This window comes from Haliotis cracherodii, unplaced genomic scaffold, assembly GCF_022045235.1.
Source record: "Haliotis cracherodii isolate W230 unplaced genomic scaffold, xgHalCrac1.p SCAF_3, whole genome shotgun sequence".
NCBI classification, from domain to species: Eukaryota; Metazoa; Mollusca; class Gastropoda; order Lepetellida; family Haliotidae; genus Haliotis; species Haliotis cracherodii.
Genome location: NW_027266286.1, coordinates 12,611,079 through 12,637,657, shown reverse-complemented (window position 1 = coordinate 12,637,657; position 26,579 = coordinate 12,611,079). Strand labels below are relative to the sequence as shown.

The 26,579-nt window shown below is 43.5% G+C and overlaps 1 protein-coding gene and 1 pseudogene across 1 annotated transcript; both read right to left on the bottom strand.

The window, feature by feature from the left end:
- Positions 1-363: 363 nt before the first annotated feature.
- On the bottom strand, positions 364-11,262 carry LOC139474896 (acetylcholine-binding protein-like; annotated as a pseudogene).
- Positions 11,263-15,973: 4,711 nt separating this feature from the next.
- LOC139474895 (acetylcholine-binding protein-like) lies at positions 15,974-19,617 on the bottom strand. The gene is made up of 4 exons (XM_071258088.1): positions 19,485-19,617; positions 18,728-18,861; positions 16,986-17,140; positions 15,974-16,641 (listed from the first exon to the last, which is right to left on the bottom strand). Exons 1-4 carry the CDS (start codon positions 19,615-19,617, stop codon positions 16,272-16,274), a joined length of 792 nt encoding a protein of 263 aa, XP_071114189.1. The 3' UTR covers positions 15,974-16,271.
- Positions 19,618-26,579: the final 6,962 nt, after the last annotated feature.

The following is a 26,579-nucleotide window of genomic DNA, read 5'->3' as shown; positions in this document are numbered from 1 at the left end:
CGACGTGGGTTTTGGCAACATGTACTCAGTTTTCGTCATGCCGCCCGCCATTTCTGCTCCACTAACGGCGCCATGTTCCTCGGGTATGTGACTCGTACTAAAGCTGCCAGGCCTTGTGGATTGAGATTCCGTCATTGAAACACCTTGGTTCAATGGGTGAAGCATGTCACTAAACGTTTAATCTGCCAAGCCATGTGCAAAAGCTTTATGCCAAAAATATAATATAATAGTTGCAATTACAATTGGGAATGGAATACAAGCAAATGAATTTTTACATGTTAACTCACTCACTCACTCACTCTCTCACTCACCCTTCCAGCCAGAACATACAATTTAAAACAGTGGATATGATCAATATTTTATTCGATATTTTAACTACAGATTGATACTGAGCATGTTGATAGTAAATGTTTACTTATAACATCAATACATGTATATGCACTACAAGATAGGATTGAAATTTAGCTGGTATTTCCAATCTCCTAGCAAGGAAATGCGTGTCACAAGTTCACATCAAGTTTAAAACTAGATCCTCTGTTGCCATGGCAACGGTTGTGTCATAAACCAAAACTACTGACAAACGAAATAAAAAGTAAAAGAACATATTGCTCATCTTCCGGAAGACCGCATGCGTGTTCTAGTGAATAGAAAGTCTGCCCGGAGAGTGAGAGGTCGGTGTTTCGATCCCAGATCACGTCATACCAGAATATGTTGTAAATATGTTATAACCCTTTAACCCTGTTAAACTGCGGCATGCTATCTCAGTGAGCTACCACTATATAACTATCATAAACCCGGACTCTTCAAAGCAGCATAAGCCGCGATATGACTGGAATACTGTTAAAAGCGGCGTTAAAACACATAAGTGCAATAATCTTTAACCTCATTTGACCTCCCCTCAAGTCTTCCAGACGACTTGGACTTTGAGATTAGTCAAAAATGCTCCATCGACTGTAGCTCTTCCCTCTCTTCATGAAGGTGATGAAGAAGTTGACGTCCGGGTACGTCTCCGGGCAACATGAATAGTACCTTACATTGCGTTCCACCTTGTGCCCGGTCAAATCCCACTCTGTCCCAATGGGGTTGTACTCGGTGAGATCTATATCGTTCAACGAAGTAGTGACTGGGTTGAGAAGGAAGCCACTGTATGTCCACGATCCAAATTTGAGTCTGCAGGTGACGGTGCCGTCGGTAGTGTACTTGCTGACGTCACAACGTGTCTTGAGAGTGGTGGGGGGCACATGCATGACCCCTCCGGTACTTTCCACAACAGCCAGGACTTCTCGAGAACTTGTGTGTCTGGTGACAAAGTGGTATCACATAATGAGTTAAATAATATTCCATCAGATATATACACTCTTCAAAAAAAAGAAACACATAGTTAAAAAATAAGGACATTTATTAAGCGGATGTAAAAGTATCTACACAGAATATGCGTGAACACAATCAAATGAAATTAGACACAGTGAGCGACAAAGGCAGTGTCGTCATTGTCAGCATTAGTTCAGTTCAGTCATTGCACATGTGTAGCCACAAGGGGGCGTCATGGTAAGTACCTGGTCACACCACCTCTTGCAGCCGTCACTGCTCGACACCTCCTTGGCACATATTGCACAAGTCGTCGGATTGTTTCGTGGGGAATTCTTCGCCATTTTTCCTGTAAGGCGTTGGCAAGTTGTGCCAGTGTGTGGGGACGCTGGTGACGTTGACGGACGCGTCGATCAAGTTCGTCCCACAAATGTTCATTTGGGTTGAGATCAGGCGATTTGGACGACCATGGAAGGACACTGATGTTCTCATTAACAAGGAAATTAACTGTTGCACGTGTTGTGTGGGGCCGAGCGTTGTCATGTTGGAACAGCTCCCTCTGGCGGTCCAAAGTTGGAAGGGGGTGAGGACGCAGAATTTGGTCTAGTATCGGTTTGCTGTAAGACTGCCCAGGACAACCACTAACTGTGATCGACCCGTGTAGGATATGGCTCCCCACACCATGACACTCCCTCCACCAATTAGGTCCACCTGTCGAACGCATTTCGCCGCAAAACGTTCATGTCGACATTGGTCTTCCATCCCTTCGTTGAAGAAGAAAACATGACTCATCGCTGAACCAAACGCGTCGCAAGTTCCTGAGATTCCACGTCTGTACTCGTTGACGGTGAAGACGTCGCAAGACAGGTCCAACTTTTGGTCGTCTCGCTCGAATTCCCACTTCCCTAAGACGATTTCTGATGGTTTGTTCGGAAATTCTTCGCATACCAGGCACTTGTCATGCAGTGTCCGTTGCCGTAGCAAATCGATTCCGAAGGTGATGCAACTGGATGTACCGATCCTGAGCAGGGGTGGTCACTCTTGGTCTTCCACTTCTGGGATGACCTTGAGTCGACTTAGTGCGGGTATATCGATCCTATAGTCGAGATATGGTGCTTTGGTAAACGTTGAAGTGTTTTGCAACGGCAAACTGGGACTCCCCTGCTTCCAAACGTACAATGGCGATATTTCGGTCAGATAAAGTTAATCTTGGCATTTTTCGATCTCCGTTCACGTCAGAAAATTCGAAATGAACTGATGAATTTTGTACGGTCTTTTATACTCAGTGTCTCTACTCTTGTTTCCAACATTTTGCACGTGCATTGTGCTGAAAACTTTTTCTGAAAGCCATTTCCGTGTATCCTTTGCATTTTTGCTGATGAACGTTTACAAAATACGTTTTGAGATGTGTTTACGCGCAATGAACAACAAACATGACATGATTAACGGGATTATGACGTTTGCTAAGAAAAAAAATCTAATTGGAATTCTCAAAACACCTATGCGTTTCTTTTTTTGAAGAGTGTACATGCAGCTGTGTCCTTTTACAATAGATAATTTGAAGTTTACACGATATACGGCTTTTCCACTGGACGAGATATCGGTCACATGACCGCGAAATTTACGTTATATAAGTGTATGAACGACACAATTTGACGTTCATACGTTTTTCTCGAGACCGCGTTCTGGGAATGACGTAAACACCGACGGAATACTTCCACATTCCTGGGGAAACCCGTGCGAAATCCCTAGCACGAAAACATACATAAGCGTTCTTTCTGATCATTTTGAACCTTTATTCTGGGTCTCGGCGTTTCAGTATACATTGAGAAATGTCAGAGAGCGTGACTGCATGATCGTTCACGAATATCCTCGCTACGGCCCATCCTAATGAACAAACGAAGAAATGCACATCTAAACTATCGTAGTATCGACTCGATCCGTGTTTAGGCTGACACTGACCGTCTCCAGCAATCTATGAATTTACTTTAGTGTCTGTTTGACGCATCTTGATTCACCTTTCAATGATCGGCCAGTTGATCAATGATGACTAACACATGTAACCGCCACAGGTTCATTAACAACTTCGGAAATCTCTCCCGTCAGATTTATCGTGTCAGCCATTTTGACGTCTTGTACTTGATGTAAATGTATTACGACGCGCTGTCATTGTGACTGACTTGAGGGGTAGTTCTTTACATAACTTTCTCATCTCATGCGTATATGATTTGAACATATGTGCTGCCTAAGGTATTTCTGAAGAACAAATTGTGCATCCATACGCTCATGTCGCCTCTCTTTTAAATTGAGGAACTGTTTTACTCCGCGATATAGCTGGTTGTTGTATGTCTGTCAGTGTAAACATGAAGTAACTTCCGACGTTCATACAGTTTGGCCCTCACTCTATGAAGGGTCATACTCCAATGAACTCACACAAAGTGAAGGTCAATTCTTAATCATATAAAAGTCATCACTTAAACATGTAAACAAATGCAAGCATACTCACCCGTTGTATAGCCTTACATCCGGGTTCCAGATCTTGGATGCTGGAATACGGATCATGCTTGTTTCGTTTAAAGTTGTGCTGTTCCATGACAGTCTGGGGTCTGTCCATTCGTAGGACATCCACACCTCGAACTCAGTATCACCGGACTTGGGGTCCTGTAACATAAGAAAATAGAGTTCACTATGTGCTATGTCACTATGTCACACAGTTAGTGGTCGTGTTGCACGGGCGACCAGATTGACTTCACCTATAATGTTAGCACATTGCGGCTTCAGGAGTAATTAGTGTTGATAGTGAATCTGGAGGTGAGGTAGTATTGGTAGTGAACGTGAGGGTATTGTAGTATTGGTAGTGCGCGTGGGGGTACTGTAGTGTTTGCAGTGAACATGGAGGCACAGTATTGTTTGTAGTGAACATGGAGGCACTGTAGTGTTGGTAGTGAACATGGAGGTACTGTTGTGTTGTACTGAACTTGGGGGAACAGTAGTATTGGTAGTGAACATGGAGGTACAGTAGAATGGGTAGTGAACGTTCGGGTCCACTAGTGTTGTAGTGAAAATGGAGGCACTGTAGTGCTTGTAGTGAACATGGAGGTACAGTAGTGTTGGTACTGAACATGGAGGCACTGTAGTATTGGTAGTGAACATGGAGGTACAGTAGTATTGGTAGTGAACGTGGAGGTACAGTAGTATTGGTAGTGAACGTGGAGGTACAGTAGAATGGCTAGTGGACGTTCGGGTCCAGTAGTGTTGGTAGTAAACATGGAGGCACTGTAGTGTTGGCACCGAACTTGGGGGCACAGTAGTATTGGTAGTGAACTTGGAGGTACAGTAGAATGGCTAGTGAACGTTGCGGTCCACTAGTGTTGAAGTGAAAATGGAGGCACTGTAGTGCTGGTAGTGAACATGGAGGTACAGTAGAATGGGTAGTGAACGTTCGGGTCCAGTAGTGTTGTAGTGAAAATGGAGGCATTGTAGTGTTGGCAGTGAACATGGAGGTACAGTAGTGTTGGAAGTGAACATGGAGGCACTGTAGTGTTGGTAGTGAACATGGAGGCACAGTAGTATTGGTAGTGAACATGGAGGTACAGTAGAATGGGTAGTGAACGTTCGGGTCCAGTAGTGTTGTAGTGAAAATGGAGGCATTGTAGTGTTGGCAGTGAACATGGAGGTACAGTAGTGTTGGAAGTGAACATGGAGGCACTGTAGTGTTGGTAGTGAACATGGAGGCACTGTAGTGTTGGTAGTGAACATGGAGGCACTGTAGTGTTGGTATTGAACATGGATGCACTGTAGTGTTGTAGTGAACATGGAGGCACTGTAGTGTTGGTATTGAACATGGATGCACTGTAGTGTTGTAGTGAACATGGAGGCACTGTAGTGTTGGTAGTGAACTTGGAGGTACAGTAGAATGGCTAGTGAACGTTGCGGTCCACTAGTGTTGAAGTGAAAATGGAGGCACTGTAGTGCTGGTAGTGAACATGGAGGCACTGTAGTGTTGGTAGTGAACATGGATGCACTGTAGTGTTGTAGTGAACATGGATGCACTGTAGTGTTGGTAGTGAACATGGATGCACTGTAGTGTTGTAGTGAACATGGAGGCACTGTAGTGTTAGTATTGAACATGGAGGCACAGTATTGTTGGTAGTGAACATGGAGGCACTGTAGTGTTGGTAGTGAACATGGAGGCACTGTAGTGTTGTAGTGAACATGGAGGCACTGTAGTGTTGGTATTGAACATGGATGCACTGTAGTGTTGTAGTGAACATGGAGGCACTGTAGTGTTGGTAGTGAACATGGATGCACTGTAGTGTTGGTAGTGAACATGGAGGCACTGTAGTGTTGTAGTGAACATGGAGGCACTGTAGTGTTGTAGTGAACATGGAGGCACTGTAGTGTTGTAGTGAACATGGAGGCACTGTAGTGTTGGTATTGAACATGGATGCACTGTAGTGTTGGTATTGAACATGGAGGCACTGTAGTGTTGGTATTGAACATGGATGCACTGTAGTGTTGTAGTGAACATGGAGGCACTGTAGTGTTGGTAGTGAACATGGAGGCACTGTAGTGTTGTAGTGAACATGGAGGCACTGTAGTGTTGTAGTGAACATGGAGGCACTGTAGTGTTGGTAGTGAACTTGGAGGTACAGTAGTGTTGGTAGTGAACGTGGATGCACTGTAGTGTTGGTAGTGAACTTGGGGGTACAGTAGTGTTGCAGTGAACATGGAGGTACCGTAGTGCTGGTAGTGAACGTGGAGGTACAGTAGTGTTGGTAGTGAACATGGAGGCACTGTAGTGTTGGTAGTGAACATGGAGGCACTGTAGTGTTGGTAGTGAACATGGAGGCACAGGAGTGTTGGTAGTGAACATGGAGGCACTGTAGTGTTGTAGTGAACATGGAGGCACTGTAGTGTTGTAGTGAACATGGAGGCACTGTAGTGTTGGTAGTGAACATGGATGCACTGTAGTGTTGGTAGTGAACTTGGAGGTACAGTAGTGTTGAAAGTGAACATGGAGGTACCGTAGTGCTGGTAGTGAACGTGGAGGTACTGTGGTATTGATTGTGATCGTGGGGATACAGCAGTATTCGTAGTGAACGTGGAGGTACATTAGTGTTGAAAGTGAACCTGGAGGTGAAGTAGTATTGTAGTGAACGTGAGGGTATTGTAAGTTTTGGTAGTGCACGTGGGGGTTCTCTAGTATTGGTAGTGAATATGGAGGCACTGTAGTATTGGTAGTGAACGTGGGGGTACTTTGGTATTGGTAGTGAACGTGGAGGTACTGTGGTATTTACATTGAAAATCGAAGTAGTGTAGTGTTTAATGTAAACGTGGTATAGTGGTTTTGGGAATCAGGATTCTGGTGCAACGGTATTGGGGGTCAGTATTCTGGTGCAACTGTATTGGGGTCAGTATTCTGGTGCAGCAGTACTGGGAGTCAGTGTTGAGGTGCAGCATTATTTGGAGTCAATTTTGACGTGCAGCTGTATTGGGAGTCAGTGTTGAGATGCAGCAGTATTGGGAGTCAATGTTAAGGTGTAACAGTATTGGGAGTCAGTGTTGAGATGCAGCGGTATTGGGAGTCAGTGTTAAGGTGTAACAGTATTGGGAGTCAGTGTTGAGATGCAGCAGTATTGGGAGTCAGTGTTAAGGTGTAACAGTATTGGGAGTCAGTGTTGAGGCGCAGCAGTATTGGGAGTCAGTGTTGAGGTACAGCAGTATTGGGAGTCAGTGTTAAGGTGTAACAGTATTGGGAGTCAGTGTTGAGGCGCAGCAGTATTGGGAGTCAGTGTTGAGGTACAGCAGTATTGGGAGTCAGTGTTGAGGTACAGCAGTGTTGGGAGTCAGTGTTAAGGTGCGGCAGTGTTGGGAGTCAGTGTTAAGGTGCAGCAGTGTTGGGAGTCAGTGTTAAGGTGCAGCAGTGTTGGGAGTCAGTGTTAAGGTGCAGCAGTGTTGGGAGTCAGTGTTAAGGTGCAGCAGTGTTGGGAGTGAGCGTTCGGGTGCGACGAACACAAAACAGCATGTACGAGTAGTCACTCCCGCTTGATAGCGGTGAAAGAATCGACATAGAAATGTCGCTAAATGCAATAAGTCAGTTGTTTTTACAAACGTTGTTATCCTAAAGTTGAATGTTTTCTTATTGTAAGGACAAAGTCATCAAATAAGTCCATTTTGGGGTCTTTAAAAGCGAGGATCAGTACTTCAAAAGGGTGGTTACAGTATATCTACCGACCGCACGGCATGTCACTGTTTTAGTATGAGAAACTTGGGGACCGACCAGTCAGACTTTGAGGGACATGCCAGGAGACACGTCGAGTTAAATAGGGATGTGATTTTAGGGCAAATATGAAGAAGGATAGGACAATTTAAAGGCGAAACGGACAAAGCTACTTTGGATTTAATGAAATGTTTTTGTTCGTAGTTGGGAGTGGTGACGAAAGTGATCTGATGAAATGGAACACTGCCGTTAAGTCAAGCTATTCTTTTTTTGTAAGCTGAAAAAAGCCTCGAGGTAATTGGTATCGTTTGAATACAGCGAGATGGTCCATACCCTATACCTGTATTTGTTATATCAAGTATGGGGTGTTTATAGATGGTCCTTCTTTGGGATCTGGTGGTAGAATATGCATGTCATTCTTCAAATTTGCACTCTTACGGCGCTGATGACCCCAGGTGCAATATTTGCACAGCAATCAATAAGAACGTTAATGCATTATGGTGAGTGGGTGAGTTTGGTTTAACGCCGCTTTTAACAGTATTCCAGTAATACGAGGCCCTCGTAGAAGGCCCTGGCTGCTGTTGATTAAAAAAATGATGTCTCCAAACGTTGCTGACATTACTTCATTCTAAAAACTTCATACCTAATTGCCTCAATGGAACTGCCAATTTGGCCCATTAGGCGTTGTTAGTTCCTCGCAGCGGAAAGTTCAAGTAAGCTAGTTTCGACATCTGCTTAATCGTAGTTTGATTTGACTGATGACCCCGTTATGGCCTTTGATATTCATGTTTTCATCACTTCAGACTTCTGTCCCACTTTCAGCTGACACGCCGCGATATAACTGGAATACTGTTAAAAGCGGCGTTAAACGCAAGATAATACACTGCGATATTCAGGTATTGTCTTTTTGTAATGAGGTAAATATTAACTGCAAGACTGATATAACCCCTTGAATTTCTTGAAGTTGGGATCTTAGCCCAGATACTTTGTTTGTGTACTCCCGTATTTGGATGAGTGTTAATGTATATGCATGGGGAGTCAGGGTTCAGGGAAGTTGGAAATTAGTGATTAATTACAGTAAAACCACCAATTAATAACAGAAACATTCAAAACCTTGACACATTCGTAAACCATATACAGAATCAACTTTAAGGTGCAGGCGTACTGGGATACAAGTTTACCGAGAGTCAGTCAGGTTTAGGCTCAAGAATATTGAGAACAATCAGTTTATAGGTACAATGGTATTAAGTACCAGTCAATGTAATGCACATCGATGGTACTTACCAGTGATGTTAGCTGTACAAGCGACATCCCTATGGATACATTGACTGGCTGGCTGATGGTACTTACCAGTGATGTTAGCTGTATAAGAGACATCGCTATGGATGCATTGACTGGCTGGCCGATGGTACTTACCAGTGATGTTAGCTGTATAAGCGACATCCCTATGGATACATTGACTGGCTGGTCCAATGGTACTTACCAGTGATGTTAGATGTATAAGCGACATCCCTATGGATACATTGACTGGCTGGACGATGGTTCTTACCAGTGATGTTAGCTCTAAAAGCGACATCCCTATGGATACATTGACTGGTTGGCCGATGGTACTTACCAGTGATGTCAGCTGTATAAGCGACATACCTATGGATACATTGACTGGCTGGCCGATGGTACTTACCCGTGATGTTAGCTGTATAAGCGACATCCCTATGGATACATTGACTGGCTGGCTGATGGTACTTACCAGTGATGTTAGCTGTATAAGCGACATCCCTATGGATACATTGACTGGCTGGCCGATGGTACTTACCCGTGATGTTAGCTGTATAAGAGACATCCCTATGGATACAATGACTTGCTGGCCGATAGTTCTTACCAGTGATGTTAGATGTATAAGAGACATCCCATATGGATACATTGACTGGCTGGCCGATGGTACTTACCAGTGATGTTAGCTGTATAAGCGACATCCCTATGGATACATTGACTGGCTGGCCGATGGTATTTACCAGTGATGTTAGCTGTATAAGCGTCATCCCATATGGATACATTGACTGGTTGGCCGATGGTACTTACCAGTGATGTTAGCTGTATAAGCGTCATCCCTATGGATACATTGACTGGCTGGCCGATGGTACTTACCAGTGATGTTAGATGTATAAGCGACATCCCTATGGATACATTGACTGGCTGGACGATGGTTCTTACCAGTGATGTTAGCTCTAAAAGCGACATCCCTATGGATACATTGACTGGTTGGCCGATGGTACTTACCAGTGATGTCAGCTGTATAAGCGACATACCTATGGATACATTGACTGGCTGGCCGATGGTACTTACCCGTGATGTTAGCTGTATAAGCGACATCCCTATGGATACATTGACTGGCTGGCTGATGGTACTTACCAGTGATGTTAGCTGTATAAGCGACATCCCTATGGATACATTGACTGGCTGGCCGATGGTACTTACCCGTGATGTTAGCTGTATAAGAGACATCCCTATGGATACAATGATTTGCTGGCCGATAGTTCTTACCAGTGATGTTAGATGTATAAGAGACATCCCATATGGATACATTGACTGGCTGGCCGATGGTACTTACCAGTGATGTTAGCTGTATAAGCGACATCCCTATGGATACATTGACTGGCTGGCCGATGGTATTTACCAGTGATGTTAGCTGTATAAGCGTCATCCCATATGGATACATTGACTGGTTGGCCGATGGTACTTACCAGTGATGTTAGCTGTATAAGCGTCATCCCTATGGATACATTGACTGGCTGGCCGATGGTACTTACGAGTGATGTTAGCTGTATAAGCGACATCCCTATTGATACATTGACTGGCTGGTCCAATGTACTGACAGGGATGGTGGTGTCAGCAGCTTTGTCGATGACGTATTTGTACAGAGCATCAAATAGCTGACACTCAGCTGAAATAATGAAGGGTATCTACTTTGAACAAACTGTATAACAGGATGCGCTGTATGGCAGACAGTTTAACGACGTTTTCAGTAACATATTGTCCTGCGATGACAATGCTGTAACCTTAACATGTTCTTCAATGTCGAGTGAAAATAGTTTGTTTCCTTTGACGCTTTGAAAACACATTTGCACTATCCAAAGCCCGTTTCTCCCACATCAATACAATAATGTAAATTTCCATCTGGAAGTTCGGGGCGAATTTAACATATTGTGCTAGGTACTGATAAGAGTCCAGAGTAATATGCATGTTATATACTGAGTTGTGGAAACTATATATATAATATTGTGGTGCAATTAAAGAAATTATAGAGAAAATTATAATTTCGATTTCCTAATTTACACCCCATAGATTTGTTGAAGTAAATATTCATGATATTTACTGTATAATGAAGTACAAAAGTGTTGTTACATCTGACATGCATATATAATACTGGCAAATTAAACAAAAAATTGACTCAGGGGTAGAAATAAAGTTACCCTGTGAAAGGCAGGGAAAAAATCCCAATACATGCATATTGAAGAGACGAATCGCACTAACGCACTGGCACCAGAGACAAACATAACACCACCCGTGCAAGTATATGTAAGTTGTTTACGGATAACACTTACCAACAGCACATAATGCCAGCAGCCCAACAAACGTTCCCGTGGACATGATGTGCATCTGTGTGAATGGAGGTCTGCCTGTTTGTAAGCGCTGCTCCAGTTGCAGAATATATTGTCGACTTTGCAATACATAATGACGATGATTGTTCCTGTGTTTGTTTCATGACAAAGGTCATGGCCGCGTTCTTTACATAATGACGTTTGCTTCGGAGGCTGACACAAATACCATGACCAACCTGGAAATTGTTAGAAGTAAAAAAAACATTCATTCCAATGCAATTATCTCCTGCTGGCTCTGTCTGGCCCATGTTATAAGGTGTTTTCCCAATTGACCATGTCATCACTTGGGTTAGTTCAATCCCTCGTTTCCCGTTACGATGTTAACCCAACCTGTTTGCCCTTGTTTGTGATAAAACCACTCTACCATTGTCAGGTTACAATGACGTTTGAAATTCATGACCTCTCTGATAGAGAAATGTTTATACACTGAGATGAAGGCCCCTGAACATATTATGTAACAGCCAAATGCAGTGTTAACAAATATGTCAACAGTCCATAAACTATTTATGATTCCAAAATAAATACAGATTTTAACTGTCAAAATTATCATCTCATTTAAAGGCATGGGCTGCATTGTGTATATATTTGATACATTGAATCTTAGCATGCACTTGGGTGAGGAAAAGGAATATGAAAGATGTCTCATCAATCACGACAGTTTTTGATTGACATAATAGACATACCATGTATTTCATTGCCTAACCATCTTCCTCTTTCTATTGTAACGATGTGATTTTCAAAATTAAACGCAGCAGTAAATCCAAAATCGTAAGTTTAGGTTTACCGTACAAAAAGGCAATACAATGGATAAAGACGTGACAGCGGTAACCTGTAACTTTGACGTAAGTGCACTTACGGATATTCATAATACTGTCACTGTTGATTGTCTTGAAAGAGGCCTGCCTCCGTGCTTGATTCTAGAATGGTGCAGGAAAGTTGGTCCTTAAGTCGGTACAAAATCAAAATCAATTAGTCACGTCCATTGATGTTCACAAAGATAGGACCCATGCAGTACATCTTGGAGCAAATGCAGGTTCCAAAGGTGTTCAGTTTCTGCATGAGCCACATTTCAGCATCCCCGTGTAACAGTAACAAACAGTTATAAGTAGAGCCACTAATATTAACACAAGGATGACAATCCCGACGAGTCCAGCTCCATCCACGTTATTTGCTCGTGAGTCCTAGTATCTGAAAAACAATGACTCCGTTGTCATGTATGTATGTATGTATGTATGTATGTATGTATGTATGTATGTATGTATGTATGTATGTATGTATGTATGTATCTGTAGTATAATACAGTAGACTAGGTCTTCAGCAACCCATCTTGCCGTAAAAGGCGACTTTGCTTGTCGTAAGAGGCAACTAACGGGATCGGGTGGACAGGCTCACTGACTTGGTTGAGGTATGTCATCGTATCCCATTTGCGTAGATCGATGCTCATGATGTCAATCACTGGATTGTCTGGTCCAGACTCACTTCTCAGTTATTTACAGACCGCCGTCGTAAAATTGGAATATTGCTGAGTGCGTTGTTCGTGTAACCACCCCTCCACTGCTGTCGTGAGTTCATCATCGGACCGGAAATGACGTCCACGCAGTTTTTTCTTCAAGTTTGGGAAGAGAAAGTAGTCGTTTGGTACCAGGTCTCTTGAGTAAGGTGGATGAGGCAATACTTTGAACCCGTTCCGCTTCACTGCGGCAACCGCAAGTCGACAGGTGTTCACTCTGGCATTATCATGTTGGAGCAGCACACCTTTTTGTGATCTTTCCACGACGTTTGGCAAGAATAGCAGTCCTCAAACGTTCCAGGAGATCGGAGTAGTACTCTCCAGTAATAGTAATAGTCTGGCCACGTGGCAAGTAGTAAATGAGCAAGACCCCTTCGGTATCCCAAAAGATGGTTGCCATGACTGTGCCAGCCGATGGTTGAGTCTTAAACTTTTTTGGACGGGGTGAAGCAAAGCCAGTCCACTGCTTACTCCGTTCTTTGGTTTCTGGGTCATAGTGGTGTACCCAGGTTTCATCACCAGTAACAATTCTCTCCATAAAGTTTTCTGCATCCAGACTGCATTGCATCAAAAGTGCCTGACACATTGACGCACGTACAGCCTTCTGATCATCACTCAGACATTTCGGGACCCATCGGGCAGACAGCTTCCTCATACCCAGACGATCGTGCAAAATGGTATGGACACTTTCCTCTGAAATGTCCAAGGCCTTGGCCATTTCTGACACCTTCATTCGCCTGTCTTTGACAATCAGTTGTCTCAAAGCTTCACTGGTTTGGTCATTGGTCACCTCTACAGGCCTGCTAGGACGTGGCTCATCTTCCAGGCTCACCCTACCCCTCTTAAATTCTGTAACCCAGAATTTGACCTGTGCATACGAAGGTGCACTGTCACCATAAACATCTGACAATTCATCATGTATCTCCTTTCCCGGTTTCCCTTTTAAGTAGAGGTACCTAATAACAGCCCTGTATTCAACCTTTGAAGAAAATTTGGCAGAATCTACCCTTGCCATCTTCATGGATCACGTGTGTGACTTCAAATACAATTTCCTCAGGGAAACTTTGTCTATGCACGTGACATACATTGGTGCACAGCACGTGACAAACATGCAACCGTTAAGATCTAATAAATAGCTTAGGCTGGTTATATTTTGAATGGCCCTCGTATCAAACAAGATTCCTAGACAAGGTCCTTCCTCTTTTTTTCAAGTTTAGGTAAACGCTAATTGTCTTATCGTTTTAAAAAGGTTTAAACCATCCTGGCACCTGGCAAACGTTTTATCCATAACTAGAACATCATCAAAGTAACTGATTACTGTAATGCCTGAACATAATCTTACAAACTGCACTTAAGAGTTTCTGAAATATGTTTGGTGCCTTGGACCACCCAAACGGCAGTTAGGAATAAAAGACTTGGACTGCATCTCACGCAAAGCCGTTCCTGTTGTACTGTTCAATTTTGGAATCAGATAAAACTCTCCAAGTTCATGATGTTGTTGACCCCAAGGATAACTTAACCCTCCTCAGTTTGGCCTTACCTGTAGTTTTTGTCAAATAAAAGCACGCTATTCCAAAAATGACTAGCACTAACTCTCATGATAGAAGAAAGGTATCCAACGCGCTCTCGCTTATCAAACCCCAACATGATTTGCATTCTTGCATAGGTTCTTCAGTAACTTTACCAAGGGCCCACTTCCTTATACCTCTCCCTATATGAAATAACCTTTCCTTTGCCCAAACAATTCCATGGGGTTCGTCCAAATATATTCAACAATTTGATTTGCCTTTTGCAATTTGAACTTTTGTATAATTGACCGACCCGCACGTTTCGATCCTTGACCGACTGCAACTCTCACTAGGTCTACTCGTTCTACTCGATATCGACGCCTCTCCAATCTCTGCTCTCTCTTCTCTTCTCCTCAAATTTCGACAACTTCAATTCTTTCCCGATATCTTTTACTGACGCTTCTAACTCCTTTTCCTCGACGAGCGACGTGGGTTTTGGCATTTTGTTTTCCCGCCCGCCATTTCTGCTCCACTAACGGCGCCATGCATGTTCCTCGGGTATGTGACTCGTACTAAAGCTGCCAGGCCTAGTGGATTGAGATTCCGTCATTGAAACGGCTTGCTTCAATGGGTGAAGCATGTCACTGAACTTGGAATCTTCATTTTGTATCCTTTCCCGATCTTTAGCCATTTTGTATCTGCTTCTTTATAAAACAATTTCGCTGCCAATCCATGTGCAAAAGCTTTATGCCAAATATAAATATGATAGTTGCAGTTACATTTGGGAATTGAATACAAGCAAAGGAAATTTTAATGTTAACACACTCACTCACTCACTCACTCACTCACTCACTCATTCACTCACACTACCAGCCAGAACATACAATGTAATACAGCGGATATGATCAATATTTTATTCTATGTTTTTACTACAGATTGATTATGCGCATGTTTAATAGTAAACGTTTACTTATAACATGTATATTCACTACAAGATAGGGTTGAAATTTATCAGATATTTCCAATCTCCTAGCAAGGAAATGCGTGTCACAAGTTCACATCAAGTTTAAAACTAGATCCTCTTGTTACTATGGCAACGGTTGTGTCATAAACCAAAACTACTGACAAACGAAATAAAAAGTAAAAGAACATACTGTTCATCTTCCGGAAGACCGCATGCGTGTTCTAGTGAATAGAAAGTCTGTCCGGAGAGTGGAAAGTCGGTGTTTCGATCCCCAATCACGTCATACCAGAATATGTTGTAAATATATTATTACCCTTTAACCCTGTTAAACTGCTGCATGTTATCTCAGTGAGCTAACACTATATAACTAGCATAAACCCGGACTCTTCAAAGCAGCATAAGCCGCGATATGACTGGAATACTGTTAAAAGCGGCGTTAAAACCCACTCACTCACTCACTCACTCACTCAAAGCAGCATAAAACACACAAGTGCAATAATCTTTAACCTCATTTGACCTCCCCTCAAGTCTTCAAGACGACTTGAACTCTGAGATTAGTTAAAAATACTCCACCCGCTGTATCTCTTTCCTCTCTTCATGAAGGTGATGAAGAAGTTGACGTCCGGGTACGGCGCCAGGCAACATGAATAGTACCTTACATTGCGTTCCACCTTGTGCCCGGTCAAATCCCACACTGTCCCAACCGAGTTGAACTCGGCGAGATCAGTACATGTATCATAGGACAGTGGATATGATCAATACTTCATTCTTCATTTTAACTTAAGATTGATATTGAACATTTATTTATAACGCAAATACATAAGACAATCATTTTGAGCTGTCTGGTATTTCCAATCTCCAAGCAATAAAACGTGTTCACAAGTAAATCATCAAGTTTGAACGTGTGCAGCTTGTAATAAACTAAAAGTACTGACGAATGAAATAAAAACTTAAACAACAAATTGTCCATCTTCCAGAAGACCGCATCCAGTGAATAGAGTGTCAAAAGTTAAAATATGGCTTTTGTGGTTACAAACTGAATTCCAAGGACTGGTCGGCTCAGAGTCAGTATACTGAGTGGACGACTTGGGCAATGAGATTAACCAAAAATGCTCCATCCGTTGTATCTCTTCCCTTTCTTCATGAAGGTGAAGGAAAAGGTGATGTCCGCGAACGGCTCCGGGCAACATGAATAGTATATGACATTGCGTTCCACCTTGTGCTCTGTCAAATCCCACTCTGTCCCACCCGGGTTGTAGTCGGAGACGTCTACATCGTTCCACGAAGTAGTGACGGGGTTGAGAAGGAAGCCATCGTATGTCCACGATCCGAATTTGAGTCTGCAGGTGACGGTGCCGTCGGTAGTGTAGTTGCTGACGTCACAACGTGTCTTGAGAGTGGTGGGGGGCATATGCATGACACTTCCGGTACTTTCCACAACAGCCAGGACTTCACGGGTACTTGTGTGTCTGGTGACAAAGTGGTGTCGCATAATCAGGTAAATAATATTCCATCAGATATGTACAGGCAGCTGTGTCCTATATTAATAGTCATAAAATAGTCAACACCTTGATAATCGTACATATCCACAATCATACCACATAATCTATACCATATTATCAGGAGTATATGCGATTAGTTATATCTTATAGGGTGACGTTTTTTGCTCTCTCTCTCTCTCTCTCTCTCTCTCTCTCTCTCTCTCTCTCTCTCTCTCTCTCTCTCTCTCTCTCTCTCTCTCTCTTTCTCTCTCTATCTCTGTGCACACTTTTATATTAAACAAGTAAACCAAAACAAATGTAAGCACACTCACCCGTTGTATAGCATGACATCCGGGTTCCAGATCTTGGAAGCTGGAATACGGATCATTCTTGTATCGTTGAAAGTTGTACGGTTCCATGACAGCCTTGTGTCTGTCCATTCGTAGGACATCCACACCTCGAACTCAGTATCACCGGACTTGGGGTCCTGTAACAAGAAGAAAATTGAGTTCACTATGTGCGGGTGTGTGTGTGTGTGTGTGTGTGTGTGTGTGTGGTGGGTGGGGGGGTGGGGGGGGGGGGGGTGTTACCACAGTTAGTGGTCGTGTTGCACGGGCGGCAAAATGGACTTCACCCATAATGTGAGCACATTGCGGCTTCAGGAGTAATTAGAGTCAGTGTTCAACCTGTTGGTATTCTTGGTGGGGGTCCAATAGTGATACGTCGAGGTACATTAGCGTTGGCAGTTAAAGTGTACAGTAGTATTGTAGTGAACGTTGGGGTCCAGTAGTGATATAGTGAACGTGGAGGTATTATTGTGTTGGAAATGAACGTTTTGGTACAGTAGTATTGGTAGTGAACGTTGGGGTCCAGTAGTGTTATGGTGAACGTGGAGGTAGTATTGTGTTGGAAGTGAACGTTTTGGTACAGTAGTATCGGTAGTGAACGTTGGGGTCCAGTAGTGTTGTAGTGAACGTGGAGGTACAGTGGTATTGAAGTGAACTTGGGGTTACAGTAGTATTGGTAGTGAACGTAGAGGTACAGTAGTATTGTAGTGAACTTTGGGGTACAGTAGTGTTGTAGTGAACTTGGAGGTACAGTAGTATTGGTAGTGAACGTTGGGGTCCAGGAGTGTTGTAGTGAACGTGGAGGTACAGTGGTATTGGTAGTGAACGTTGGGGTCCAGTAGTGTTGTAGTGAACTTGGAGGTACAGTAGTGTTGGTAGTTAAAGTGGAGGTACAGTAGTATTGGTAGTGAACGTTGGGGTCCAGTAGTGTTGTAGTGAACATGGAGGTACAGTAGTGTTGTAGTGAACTTAGAGGTACAGTGGTATTGGCAGTTAAAGTGGAGGTACAGTGGTATTGGTAGTGAACGTGGAGGTACAGTAGTGTTGGTAGTGAACGTGGATGTACCGTAGTGTTGTAGTGAACTTGGAGGTACAGTGGTATTGGTAGTGAACGTGGAGGTACAGTAGTATTGGTAGTGAACGTGTATGTACCGTAGTGTTGTAGTGAACTTGGAGGTACAGTAGTGTTGGTAGTGAACGTGGAGATACAGTAGTATCGGTAGTGAACGTTGGGGTCCAGTAGTGTCGTAGTGAACTTGGAGGTACAGTGGTATTGGTAGTGAACGTTGGGGCCCAGTAGTGTCGTAGTGAACGTGGAGGTACAGTGGTATTGGTAGTGAACGTTGGGGTCCAGTAGTGTTGTAGTGAACGTGGAGGTACAGTGGTATTGTAGAGAACTAACTTGTTAGCTCTAAAAGCGACATCCCCATGGATACATTGACTGGCTGGCCGATGGTACTAACCAGTGATGTTAGCTCTAAAAGCGACATCCCAATGGATACATTGACTGGCTGGCCGATGGTACTTACCAGTGATGTTAGCTGTATAAGCGACATCCCTATGGATACATTGACTGGCTGGCCGATGGTATTTACCAGTGATGTTAGCTCTAAATGCGACATCCCTATGGATACATTGACTGGCTGGCCGATGGTACTTACCAGTGATGTTAGCTGTATAAGCGACATCCCTATGGATACATTGACTGGCTGGCCGATGGTACTTACCAGTGATGTTAGCTGTATAAGCGACATCCCTATGGATACATTGACTGGCTGGTTCAATGTACTGACAGGGATGGTGGTCTCAGCACCTTTGTCGATGACGTATTTGTACAGAGCATCAAATAGCTGACACTGAGCTGAAATAATGAAGGTTATCTACTTTGATCAAACTTTATAACAAGATGCGCTGTATGGCCGACAGTTTAACGACGTTGTCAGCAAGATGTTTTCCTGTTATTACCATGCTGTAACAATAACATGTACTTCAATGTCGAGCGAAAATAGTTTGTTATATATTTACCACAGATGTAGTCAATCATGTAATTGCGACTTCCCTTGAAGTTTTAAAACACATTTGCGATATCCAAAACCCGTATATAAAAAACAGTTTGGGTGCAATTAAATACACTTATAGAGAAAACTATCATTCCTAATTTACACCCCATAGATTTGTTGAAGTACATATACTGTATAATGAAGTACAAAAGTGTTGTTACATCTGACATGCATATATAATACTGGCAAATTAAACACAAAATTGACTCAGGGGTAGACATAAAGTTACCCTGTGAAAGGCAGGGGAAAAATCCCAATACATGCATATTGAAGAGACGAAGTCGTGACGCGACACTCACTACTCAGTGTCAGGTACAGCGATGACACCATTAAACGCCCACCAATAGCATTAACCCACTGGATCCAGAGAAAACAGAAAACCACCTATACAAGCATATGCATATTGTTTATGAATAAAACTTACCAACAGCACATATTGCCAGGAGCCCAACAAACGTTCCGCTGGACATCGTGTGCATCTCTGTCGATGAAGGTCTGTCTGTCTGTTTGTAAGCGCTGCTCCATCTGCGGAAAATGTAGTCGACTTTGCTATACATAATGATGATGATCGTTTCCTGTAGATTAGCGCAAAGGTCACGGTAACCTATTTGACCAATAACGTTTGCGTTGCCGACAGACACTAATACCATGACCAACCTGGATAGTTAAAAGTCAAAGAGCGTTCATTCGCTGGCTCTCGTTGGCCCATGTTATGAGGTGTTTTTCCTAATTGAACACATCACCACTTGGGTGAGTTGCATCCTTGTGTTTCCCGCTGCGTTTCCCTTGTTTGTGATGAAGCCTTCTACCATGGTCAGGTTACAATGACGTTTCACATTCATGATCCCACTGAAAGAGAATTTCAAATATTTATTCGCTGAAATGAAGGCATCTGAACACATCATGTGAAAGCCATTCAATCTTAGCATGCCCTTTGTTTAGGACGAATGAAAACGAACAGATGTCTATCAATAACGACTGTTTTTGATTGACATAATAGACATAACATGCCTTTCATTCCCTAACCATCTACCTCTTTTATTGTTACTATGTCATTTTCAAACTGAAATGCAACGTGAACACAAAAATCGTAAGTTTAGTTTCACAATACCAAAAGACAATACAATAGATAAAGACATGGCAGCAGTAATAGGTAACAGGCCCTGACATTGACTTAATGGCACTCACGAATGTTCAGAGTACTGTTGATTGTCTTGAAAGAGGACTGCCTCCGTGCCTGAATCTAGAGTAGAGCTAGAAACTGGCAGTAGGTCGGTGTCTACAAATAGGTATACAATCCACTTGGTAAGTAGATGAGCACGAAATTCTCGAATCTCGTTCAGTTTATAGCTATGAATCCGGGAGCCGAATATTTGTTGTCTTGAATAACGGTCAAATACGGTTGAGTTATTTTGCTTTATTCTGCGCCAGTAAATACATACATTTGCTAAAACAACACACCCCTTGGAGATTCTGAGTTACAAATTGTCCACAGCAACTAAGCATTTCCCACAAGGCGATACAATGGATCGGGAGGTATCAGGCTCGGAGACTTGGTTAGTTGGTTGATTGCTTGTCATCGTACTCAGCCGAGTGGATCGTTCCTCATATTATCAATCACTGTGTGGCCTGTACCAGACTCGTGCTATCATAGTACGCGAATAGTTCTTGATTGCGGCGTTAAACAACAGACAAACAACCGAAATCAAAGCATGAGCGTACACTGCCATGTACAGACAAACATGCCATTCATTGGTTTGTTGCATGCATTATGACAACATTAACGTTAATGTCAATACAAAGTTTTTGGTCTGTACAATATTTCACACCGGCGTGGAATACACACTGCAGTCCTGATGCATATCCATCAACAAGAGAGGACGCATTTAAACCAGTGAGATAGCAATAATTTGTTATAAGTTGATGTATGGAATACTTTCATGAAGGGTAAAGTAGATAATCATATGCATATCCATTCTGTCACGTTCATTGATGTTCACAAAGATAGGACCCATGCAGTACATCATGGAGCAAATCAGGTTCCAAAGGTGTTCAGTTTCTGCATGACCCCCATTTCAGCTTCCCCGTGTAACAGTACCAAATAAATATAAGTAGAGCCAGTAATATTAACACGAGGATGACAATCCCGACGAGTCCAGCTCCATCCATGTTATTTGCTCGTGGGTTCTAGTATCTGAAAAACAATGACTCAGTCATAAGTATAAATCAACGTTGATTACTACCTGTAAAGTATATTGGACTATTTTCTGTGTATCATATACTCAACAACAAAAGTTCCAGTGACACCAAAATTTTAGTGTATTTTTCAAACAAGTAAAGTTTGGTTTTCAATATTGCAGTACATGTATGGAATCAAGTCACAAAAACGCAACTGCTACAGAAACGCGTGCATTCCATGCAAAAGTTGACATTTATGCAAGCCCCGTGCATTTCACTACGCAAGAATGGGTATAAAAACATGTGCGTTAACGGGATTCCATATGCATTGTTTAGCATCGTGCTGACAACAACCACTCTGAAAAACAAAATTATGCAATTATTCAAAATTACGAAATGCCACGCCTGTCCGAAAATGAGCGTCTGCGAGCCATTGGTATGCTTGAAGCAGGATGTTGCAAGACAATTTAACGTCCACAGAAACACCATTTGGTGTTTATGGCAACGTTGGCAACAGGCGAAAGCAGTCAGAGACCATCCACGGAGTGGCAGGCCACGCGTAAGCAATAATCGACAAGACAACTGGATTCGAACAACACACCTACAAAATCGATTCCAGCCAGCAACAGTGACTGCAAGAAGCATCCCTGGCCTTCGACGAATATCTTCACAAACTGTACGTCGTCGCCTCAGATGTGCAGGGATTGTCGCCAGAAGACCCGCCAGACGTCCCATTTAGACAGGAAACCACCGTCAAGCACGTCTACAGTGGTGCAGACAGCGTCTACGCAGGACGGCCATGCAGTGGGGACAAGCTCTATTCACTGACGAGTCTCGTTTTCACCTCAGCCACAGCGATGGACGGATTCGAGTTACCGACATCGAAGTGAACGTTACGCTACGTCAATCATTGTGTCACGGAAGATGATCGGTTCGGGGCGGGGGGGGGGGGGGGGGGGGGGGGGGGGGGGCAGCGTTATGGTATGGGGTGGATATTACAGTAAGACAGGACCCGTTTGATAGTGGTAGAGGGAAATCTCAATGGACAGCGCTACCGCGACGAAATCATCGGCCCTGCTTCGTGTCATTATATCTTTTGTACTTCTGTGTTGATTCCTTTTGTCACAATAGAATTGTGTAAACAATATAATGTTACATTGCCCCGACAATGACATACTCCTAGGCTATAGAGTATTTGACATTAGGTATGGTTGTATTGTCAGACAATTTCAATAAGCTTTCAAAGTTTCCTGAGGTGTGAATGTTTATTTACCATAGCTGCAAATCATTTGATAAAAAATGGGGCGTTCCCTCAGGCATTGTATTCCTACGCTATTGCTATACATACGATCGTAAATCGTCACAGCATACTATCGATTAGACTGCATACAACGGTCACCACACACTCATATATAATTCAAGCAAATGAATACTTTGTTTTGATTGATCCAGATATATTTGTATTATCCACAACTGATTACTTAATAAAAAGATTTCTCAAATATTGAACTGAGACTAGGTTATTTGAGCTTCATCATGTCCCTACGTTCTGGTGTACCTCTCCGTGATACTGTGGCAAATGTAGTGTAATACTATACTCACTCACTCATGTCCCGACGGTTAGGATTGTTGATCGCTTTCAGTCAGTGATGAACCTGTCATAAAGTGGCCGCCGGGACATAACCCACTCACTCACTCACTCACTCACTCACTCACTCACTCACTCACTCATTCACCCACCCACCCACCCACTCACTCACTCACTCACTCACTCACTCACTTACTCCTCCCACCCATCCTACCACTCACTCACTCACTCACTCACTCACTCACTCATTCACCCACCCACCCACCCACCCACTCACTCACTCACTCACTCACTCACTCACTCACTCACCCACCCACTCACTCACTCACTCACTCACTCACTTACTCCTCCCACCCATCCACCCACTCACTCACTCACTCACTCGCCATAAAGGTGTTGTCACGAGAAAAGTTCTCACCTTGAGGTTTTAGTACATGTAGGTGTCGAACAGTTTTCCATACCTGTACATTGCTGGGGTGGCTGTATACATAGTCATGACAGGGAAACGGTAGCGGTAAAGGTTTGTATGAACAGTTGACGAATGCTGAGGCGCGCATAGCGTTTCCCTATTGTACAGTCATACCAGCAAGTCAACAAATATACAATGCCTTGTTCGATGTCTTTGTCATGGGACAACTGGATTTTCTATGGCATGTGACCGAGCTAAAGTAACAAAAAGCACCATTTTTGTCTGGTCGTGTGGTTTCAGTAGATTACATAAGGTGGTCGGCTGATTGCTGGTTTATAAATATACTGAACCGCAAAAGAAACGTCACCATGGGTAGATATATGAGAAACCTTTTTTGTCCAAACACTGTAAACATACTTTGAGACATATCAAAACGATGAAACTTGGCAAAACTGATCATCAAGGTTGAAATTAAAGTGTCAAATGTTCTTAAGTGAAACACAACACTTCGTCTCTGAGAAAATGGCATCACAAGTCAGTATCTCGTGTGTCCGCCATGTGCATTGATGACTGCCGTGCAACGTCGATACATGGAATGGATGAGGCGGTTGATGAAGGCCATAGGCACTGGAGCCCACACTCTGAGGAACGCCTGACGCAGTTCAGCAGCAGTTGTCGGCCTTGGTCGGACGTCATTCAGCTGTCTTTGAATCTAAATCGGGACTGAGCGCAGGCCACTGCATGGTTCTGATGTCATTCTGCTGGAGGAAGTCTCTTGTTGCTCTCGCAGTGTGGGCACGGGCGTTATCAGGCTGAAACTCGTGATTGCGGCGACGTGCCAAATGAGGTATGGCGTGTGGTCTCAAGACTTGATCAAAGCTGCTTTGACACATCAACAACACAAGCATCCGAATAACGCTCCCCACGGCGTCGCAAGACTCCCTATCTGCCATCTGCTGTTGAGATACAGTAACGGCTCCCTTCTGAGAAGAGGACTCTTCTCCACTGCTGGTGGCGCCAATGCTGGTGCTGTGTTGCCCACTGAAGACGGTCCCGGCGATGACGTGGTGTCAGAATGGGTCCTGTGTGGCCTGTGACAGTGGAGGTGTCTGCTCGTCAATCGTCGACGCACGATGTCCGCACTAATGTGTCACTGGTATGTACCCATGGTCTGCCGAGCAGTTTCCGCAGCTGTAACAAAGGGATCTTGAAGGTGCTGTCGCACAATCTGACGATCCTGACGTGGTCGGTCATCTGTAGTGTTGGGTGTCTGGTACCGTTGTTGGAGCCTGTATATGGTCCTTACGTGGACTTGAATTGCATTGGCTACTTGCCGGGCGGTTTGTCCAGTTTTCAATTTGTCGCTGATTTCAGCTGTCTTTGAATCTAAATCGGGACTGAGCGCAGGCCACTGCATGGTTCTGATGTCATTCTGCTGGAGGAAGTCTCTTGTTGCTCTCGCAGTGTGGGCACGGGCGTTATCAGGCTGAAACTCGTGATTGCGGCGACGTGCCAAATGAGGTATGGCGTGTGGTCTCAAGACTTGATCAAAGCTGCTTTGACACATCAACAACACAAGCATCCGAATAACGCTCCCCACGGCGTCGCAAGACTCCCTATCTGCCATCTGCTGTTGAGATACAGTAACGGCTCCCTTCTGAGAAGAGGACTCTTCTCCACTGCTGGTGGCGCCAATGCTGGTGCTGTGTTGCCCACTGAAGACGGTCCCGGCGATGACGTGGTGTCAGAATGGGTCCTGTGTGGCCTGTGACAGTGGAGGTGTCTGCTCGTCAATCGTCGACGCACGATGTCCGCACTAATGTGTCACTGGTATGTACCCATGGTCTGCCGAGCAGTTTCCGCAGCTGTAACAAAGGGATCTTGAAGGTGCTGTCGCACAATCTGACGATCCTGACGTGGTCGGTCATCTGTAGTGTTGGGTGTCTGGTACCGTTGTTGGAGCCTGTATATGGTCCTTACGTGGACTTGAATTGCATTGGCTACTTGCCGGGCGGTTTGTCCAGTTTTCAATTTGTCGCTGATTTCATGTCAATCTTGGCATGTGGTAGCAATTCAATAACGAATGAATGTTATCCGATCTGGGTGGATTTCTTTAGGGCACGAAATGGGGGAACGCATGTGCATTTCAATTTGCACGGAACCCACGTGCATCGGGTTACCATGGCCATTGCCGTGATGCGTTTGGGCGATCATTTGGGTTTTTGTTTTATTGTTATCTTTGGGGATTTTAATCAAATTTTATTTTTCTGGACAAGGTAATGTTAAATTTTAGAAACTTTGACAAAAATTACCCGGGTATTTAAATGACAACTTTTCATGCAATGATACTTAGGGTGACGTTTCTTTTGCGGTTCAGTATATATAATGTCAATTCAGTGCACATGACATGCACACATATATTTACTTCCCAATTCGACGAATTCACAGTTGAATTCAGTTGAATGTAAAGAGGATGGTGAACGTCTTACATCTGGTCACAATAGTAAATCAGAAAAAAATGATGAACCTACACCTTCAGTGTTGAACACATTATTACCACAGAGGCGGTCCCATCAAGTGGAGAGGCCTATATCACTCACACTAATACAAAACATGATGACTGATCGTGGGAACCTATGGTCTTCTAGTTCTGTATCCGCGACAACCAATACACAATCATGGAGCTTTCTTAAAGATATTTATTCCATCAAATGTACTAATTTATACGACTTGAAAGTTGTCAAAAAATAATAACTGTTCAGAATGCGATGAGGCCTGTCAGTGTTTTACAACCCTACTTCGTGCTAATTACCCCTGGCTATTCCCACGCATGCAGACATCCGCGCCCACAATTAACAAAACGTCACTGACCTTCAATGAATGTTTATTACTACCTATAACACACAGGGGACTATTTTCTGGTCGTAATTGATATGAAATAATTCAACTTAGGAACTTAATTTCCTTGCGGATGGTAGGTGTGTGATGGGTTAACTTTGCGTATGCAATCAATAAGCCTCAAAGAAGAGTGACCTGAAGAGTGACCTGCTGGGAAACAAGGGTCAAGGCTCTGCTCTGTTTGTTTGTTTGTTTGTTTGTTTGTTTGTTTGTTTGTATGTTAAGCAATATTCCAGCTATGTGACGGCGGTCTATAAATAATCCCGTCTGGACTAGATAATCCAGTGATTGACATCATGAGCATCGATCTACGCAATTGGGATACGATGAAATGCACCAACCAAGTCAGCGATCCTGTTAGTCGCTTTCTTACGACAAGCATAGAAGGCCTTTAATAGCAGGCATGGGTTGCTGAAGACCTATTCTACTCCGGATGTTCACGGGTG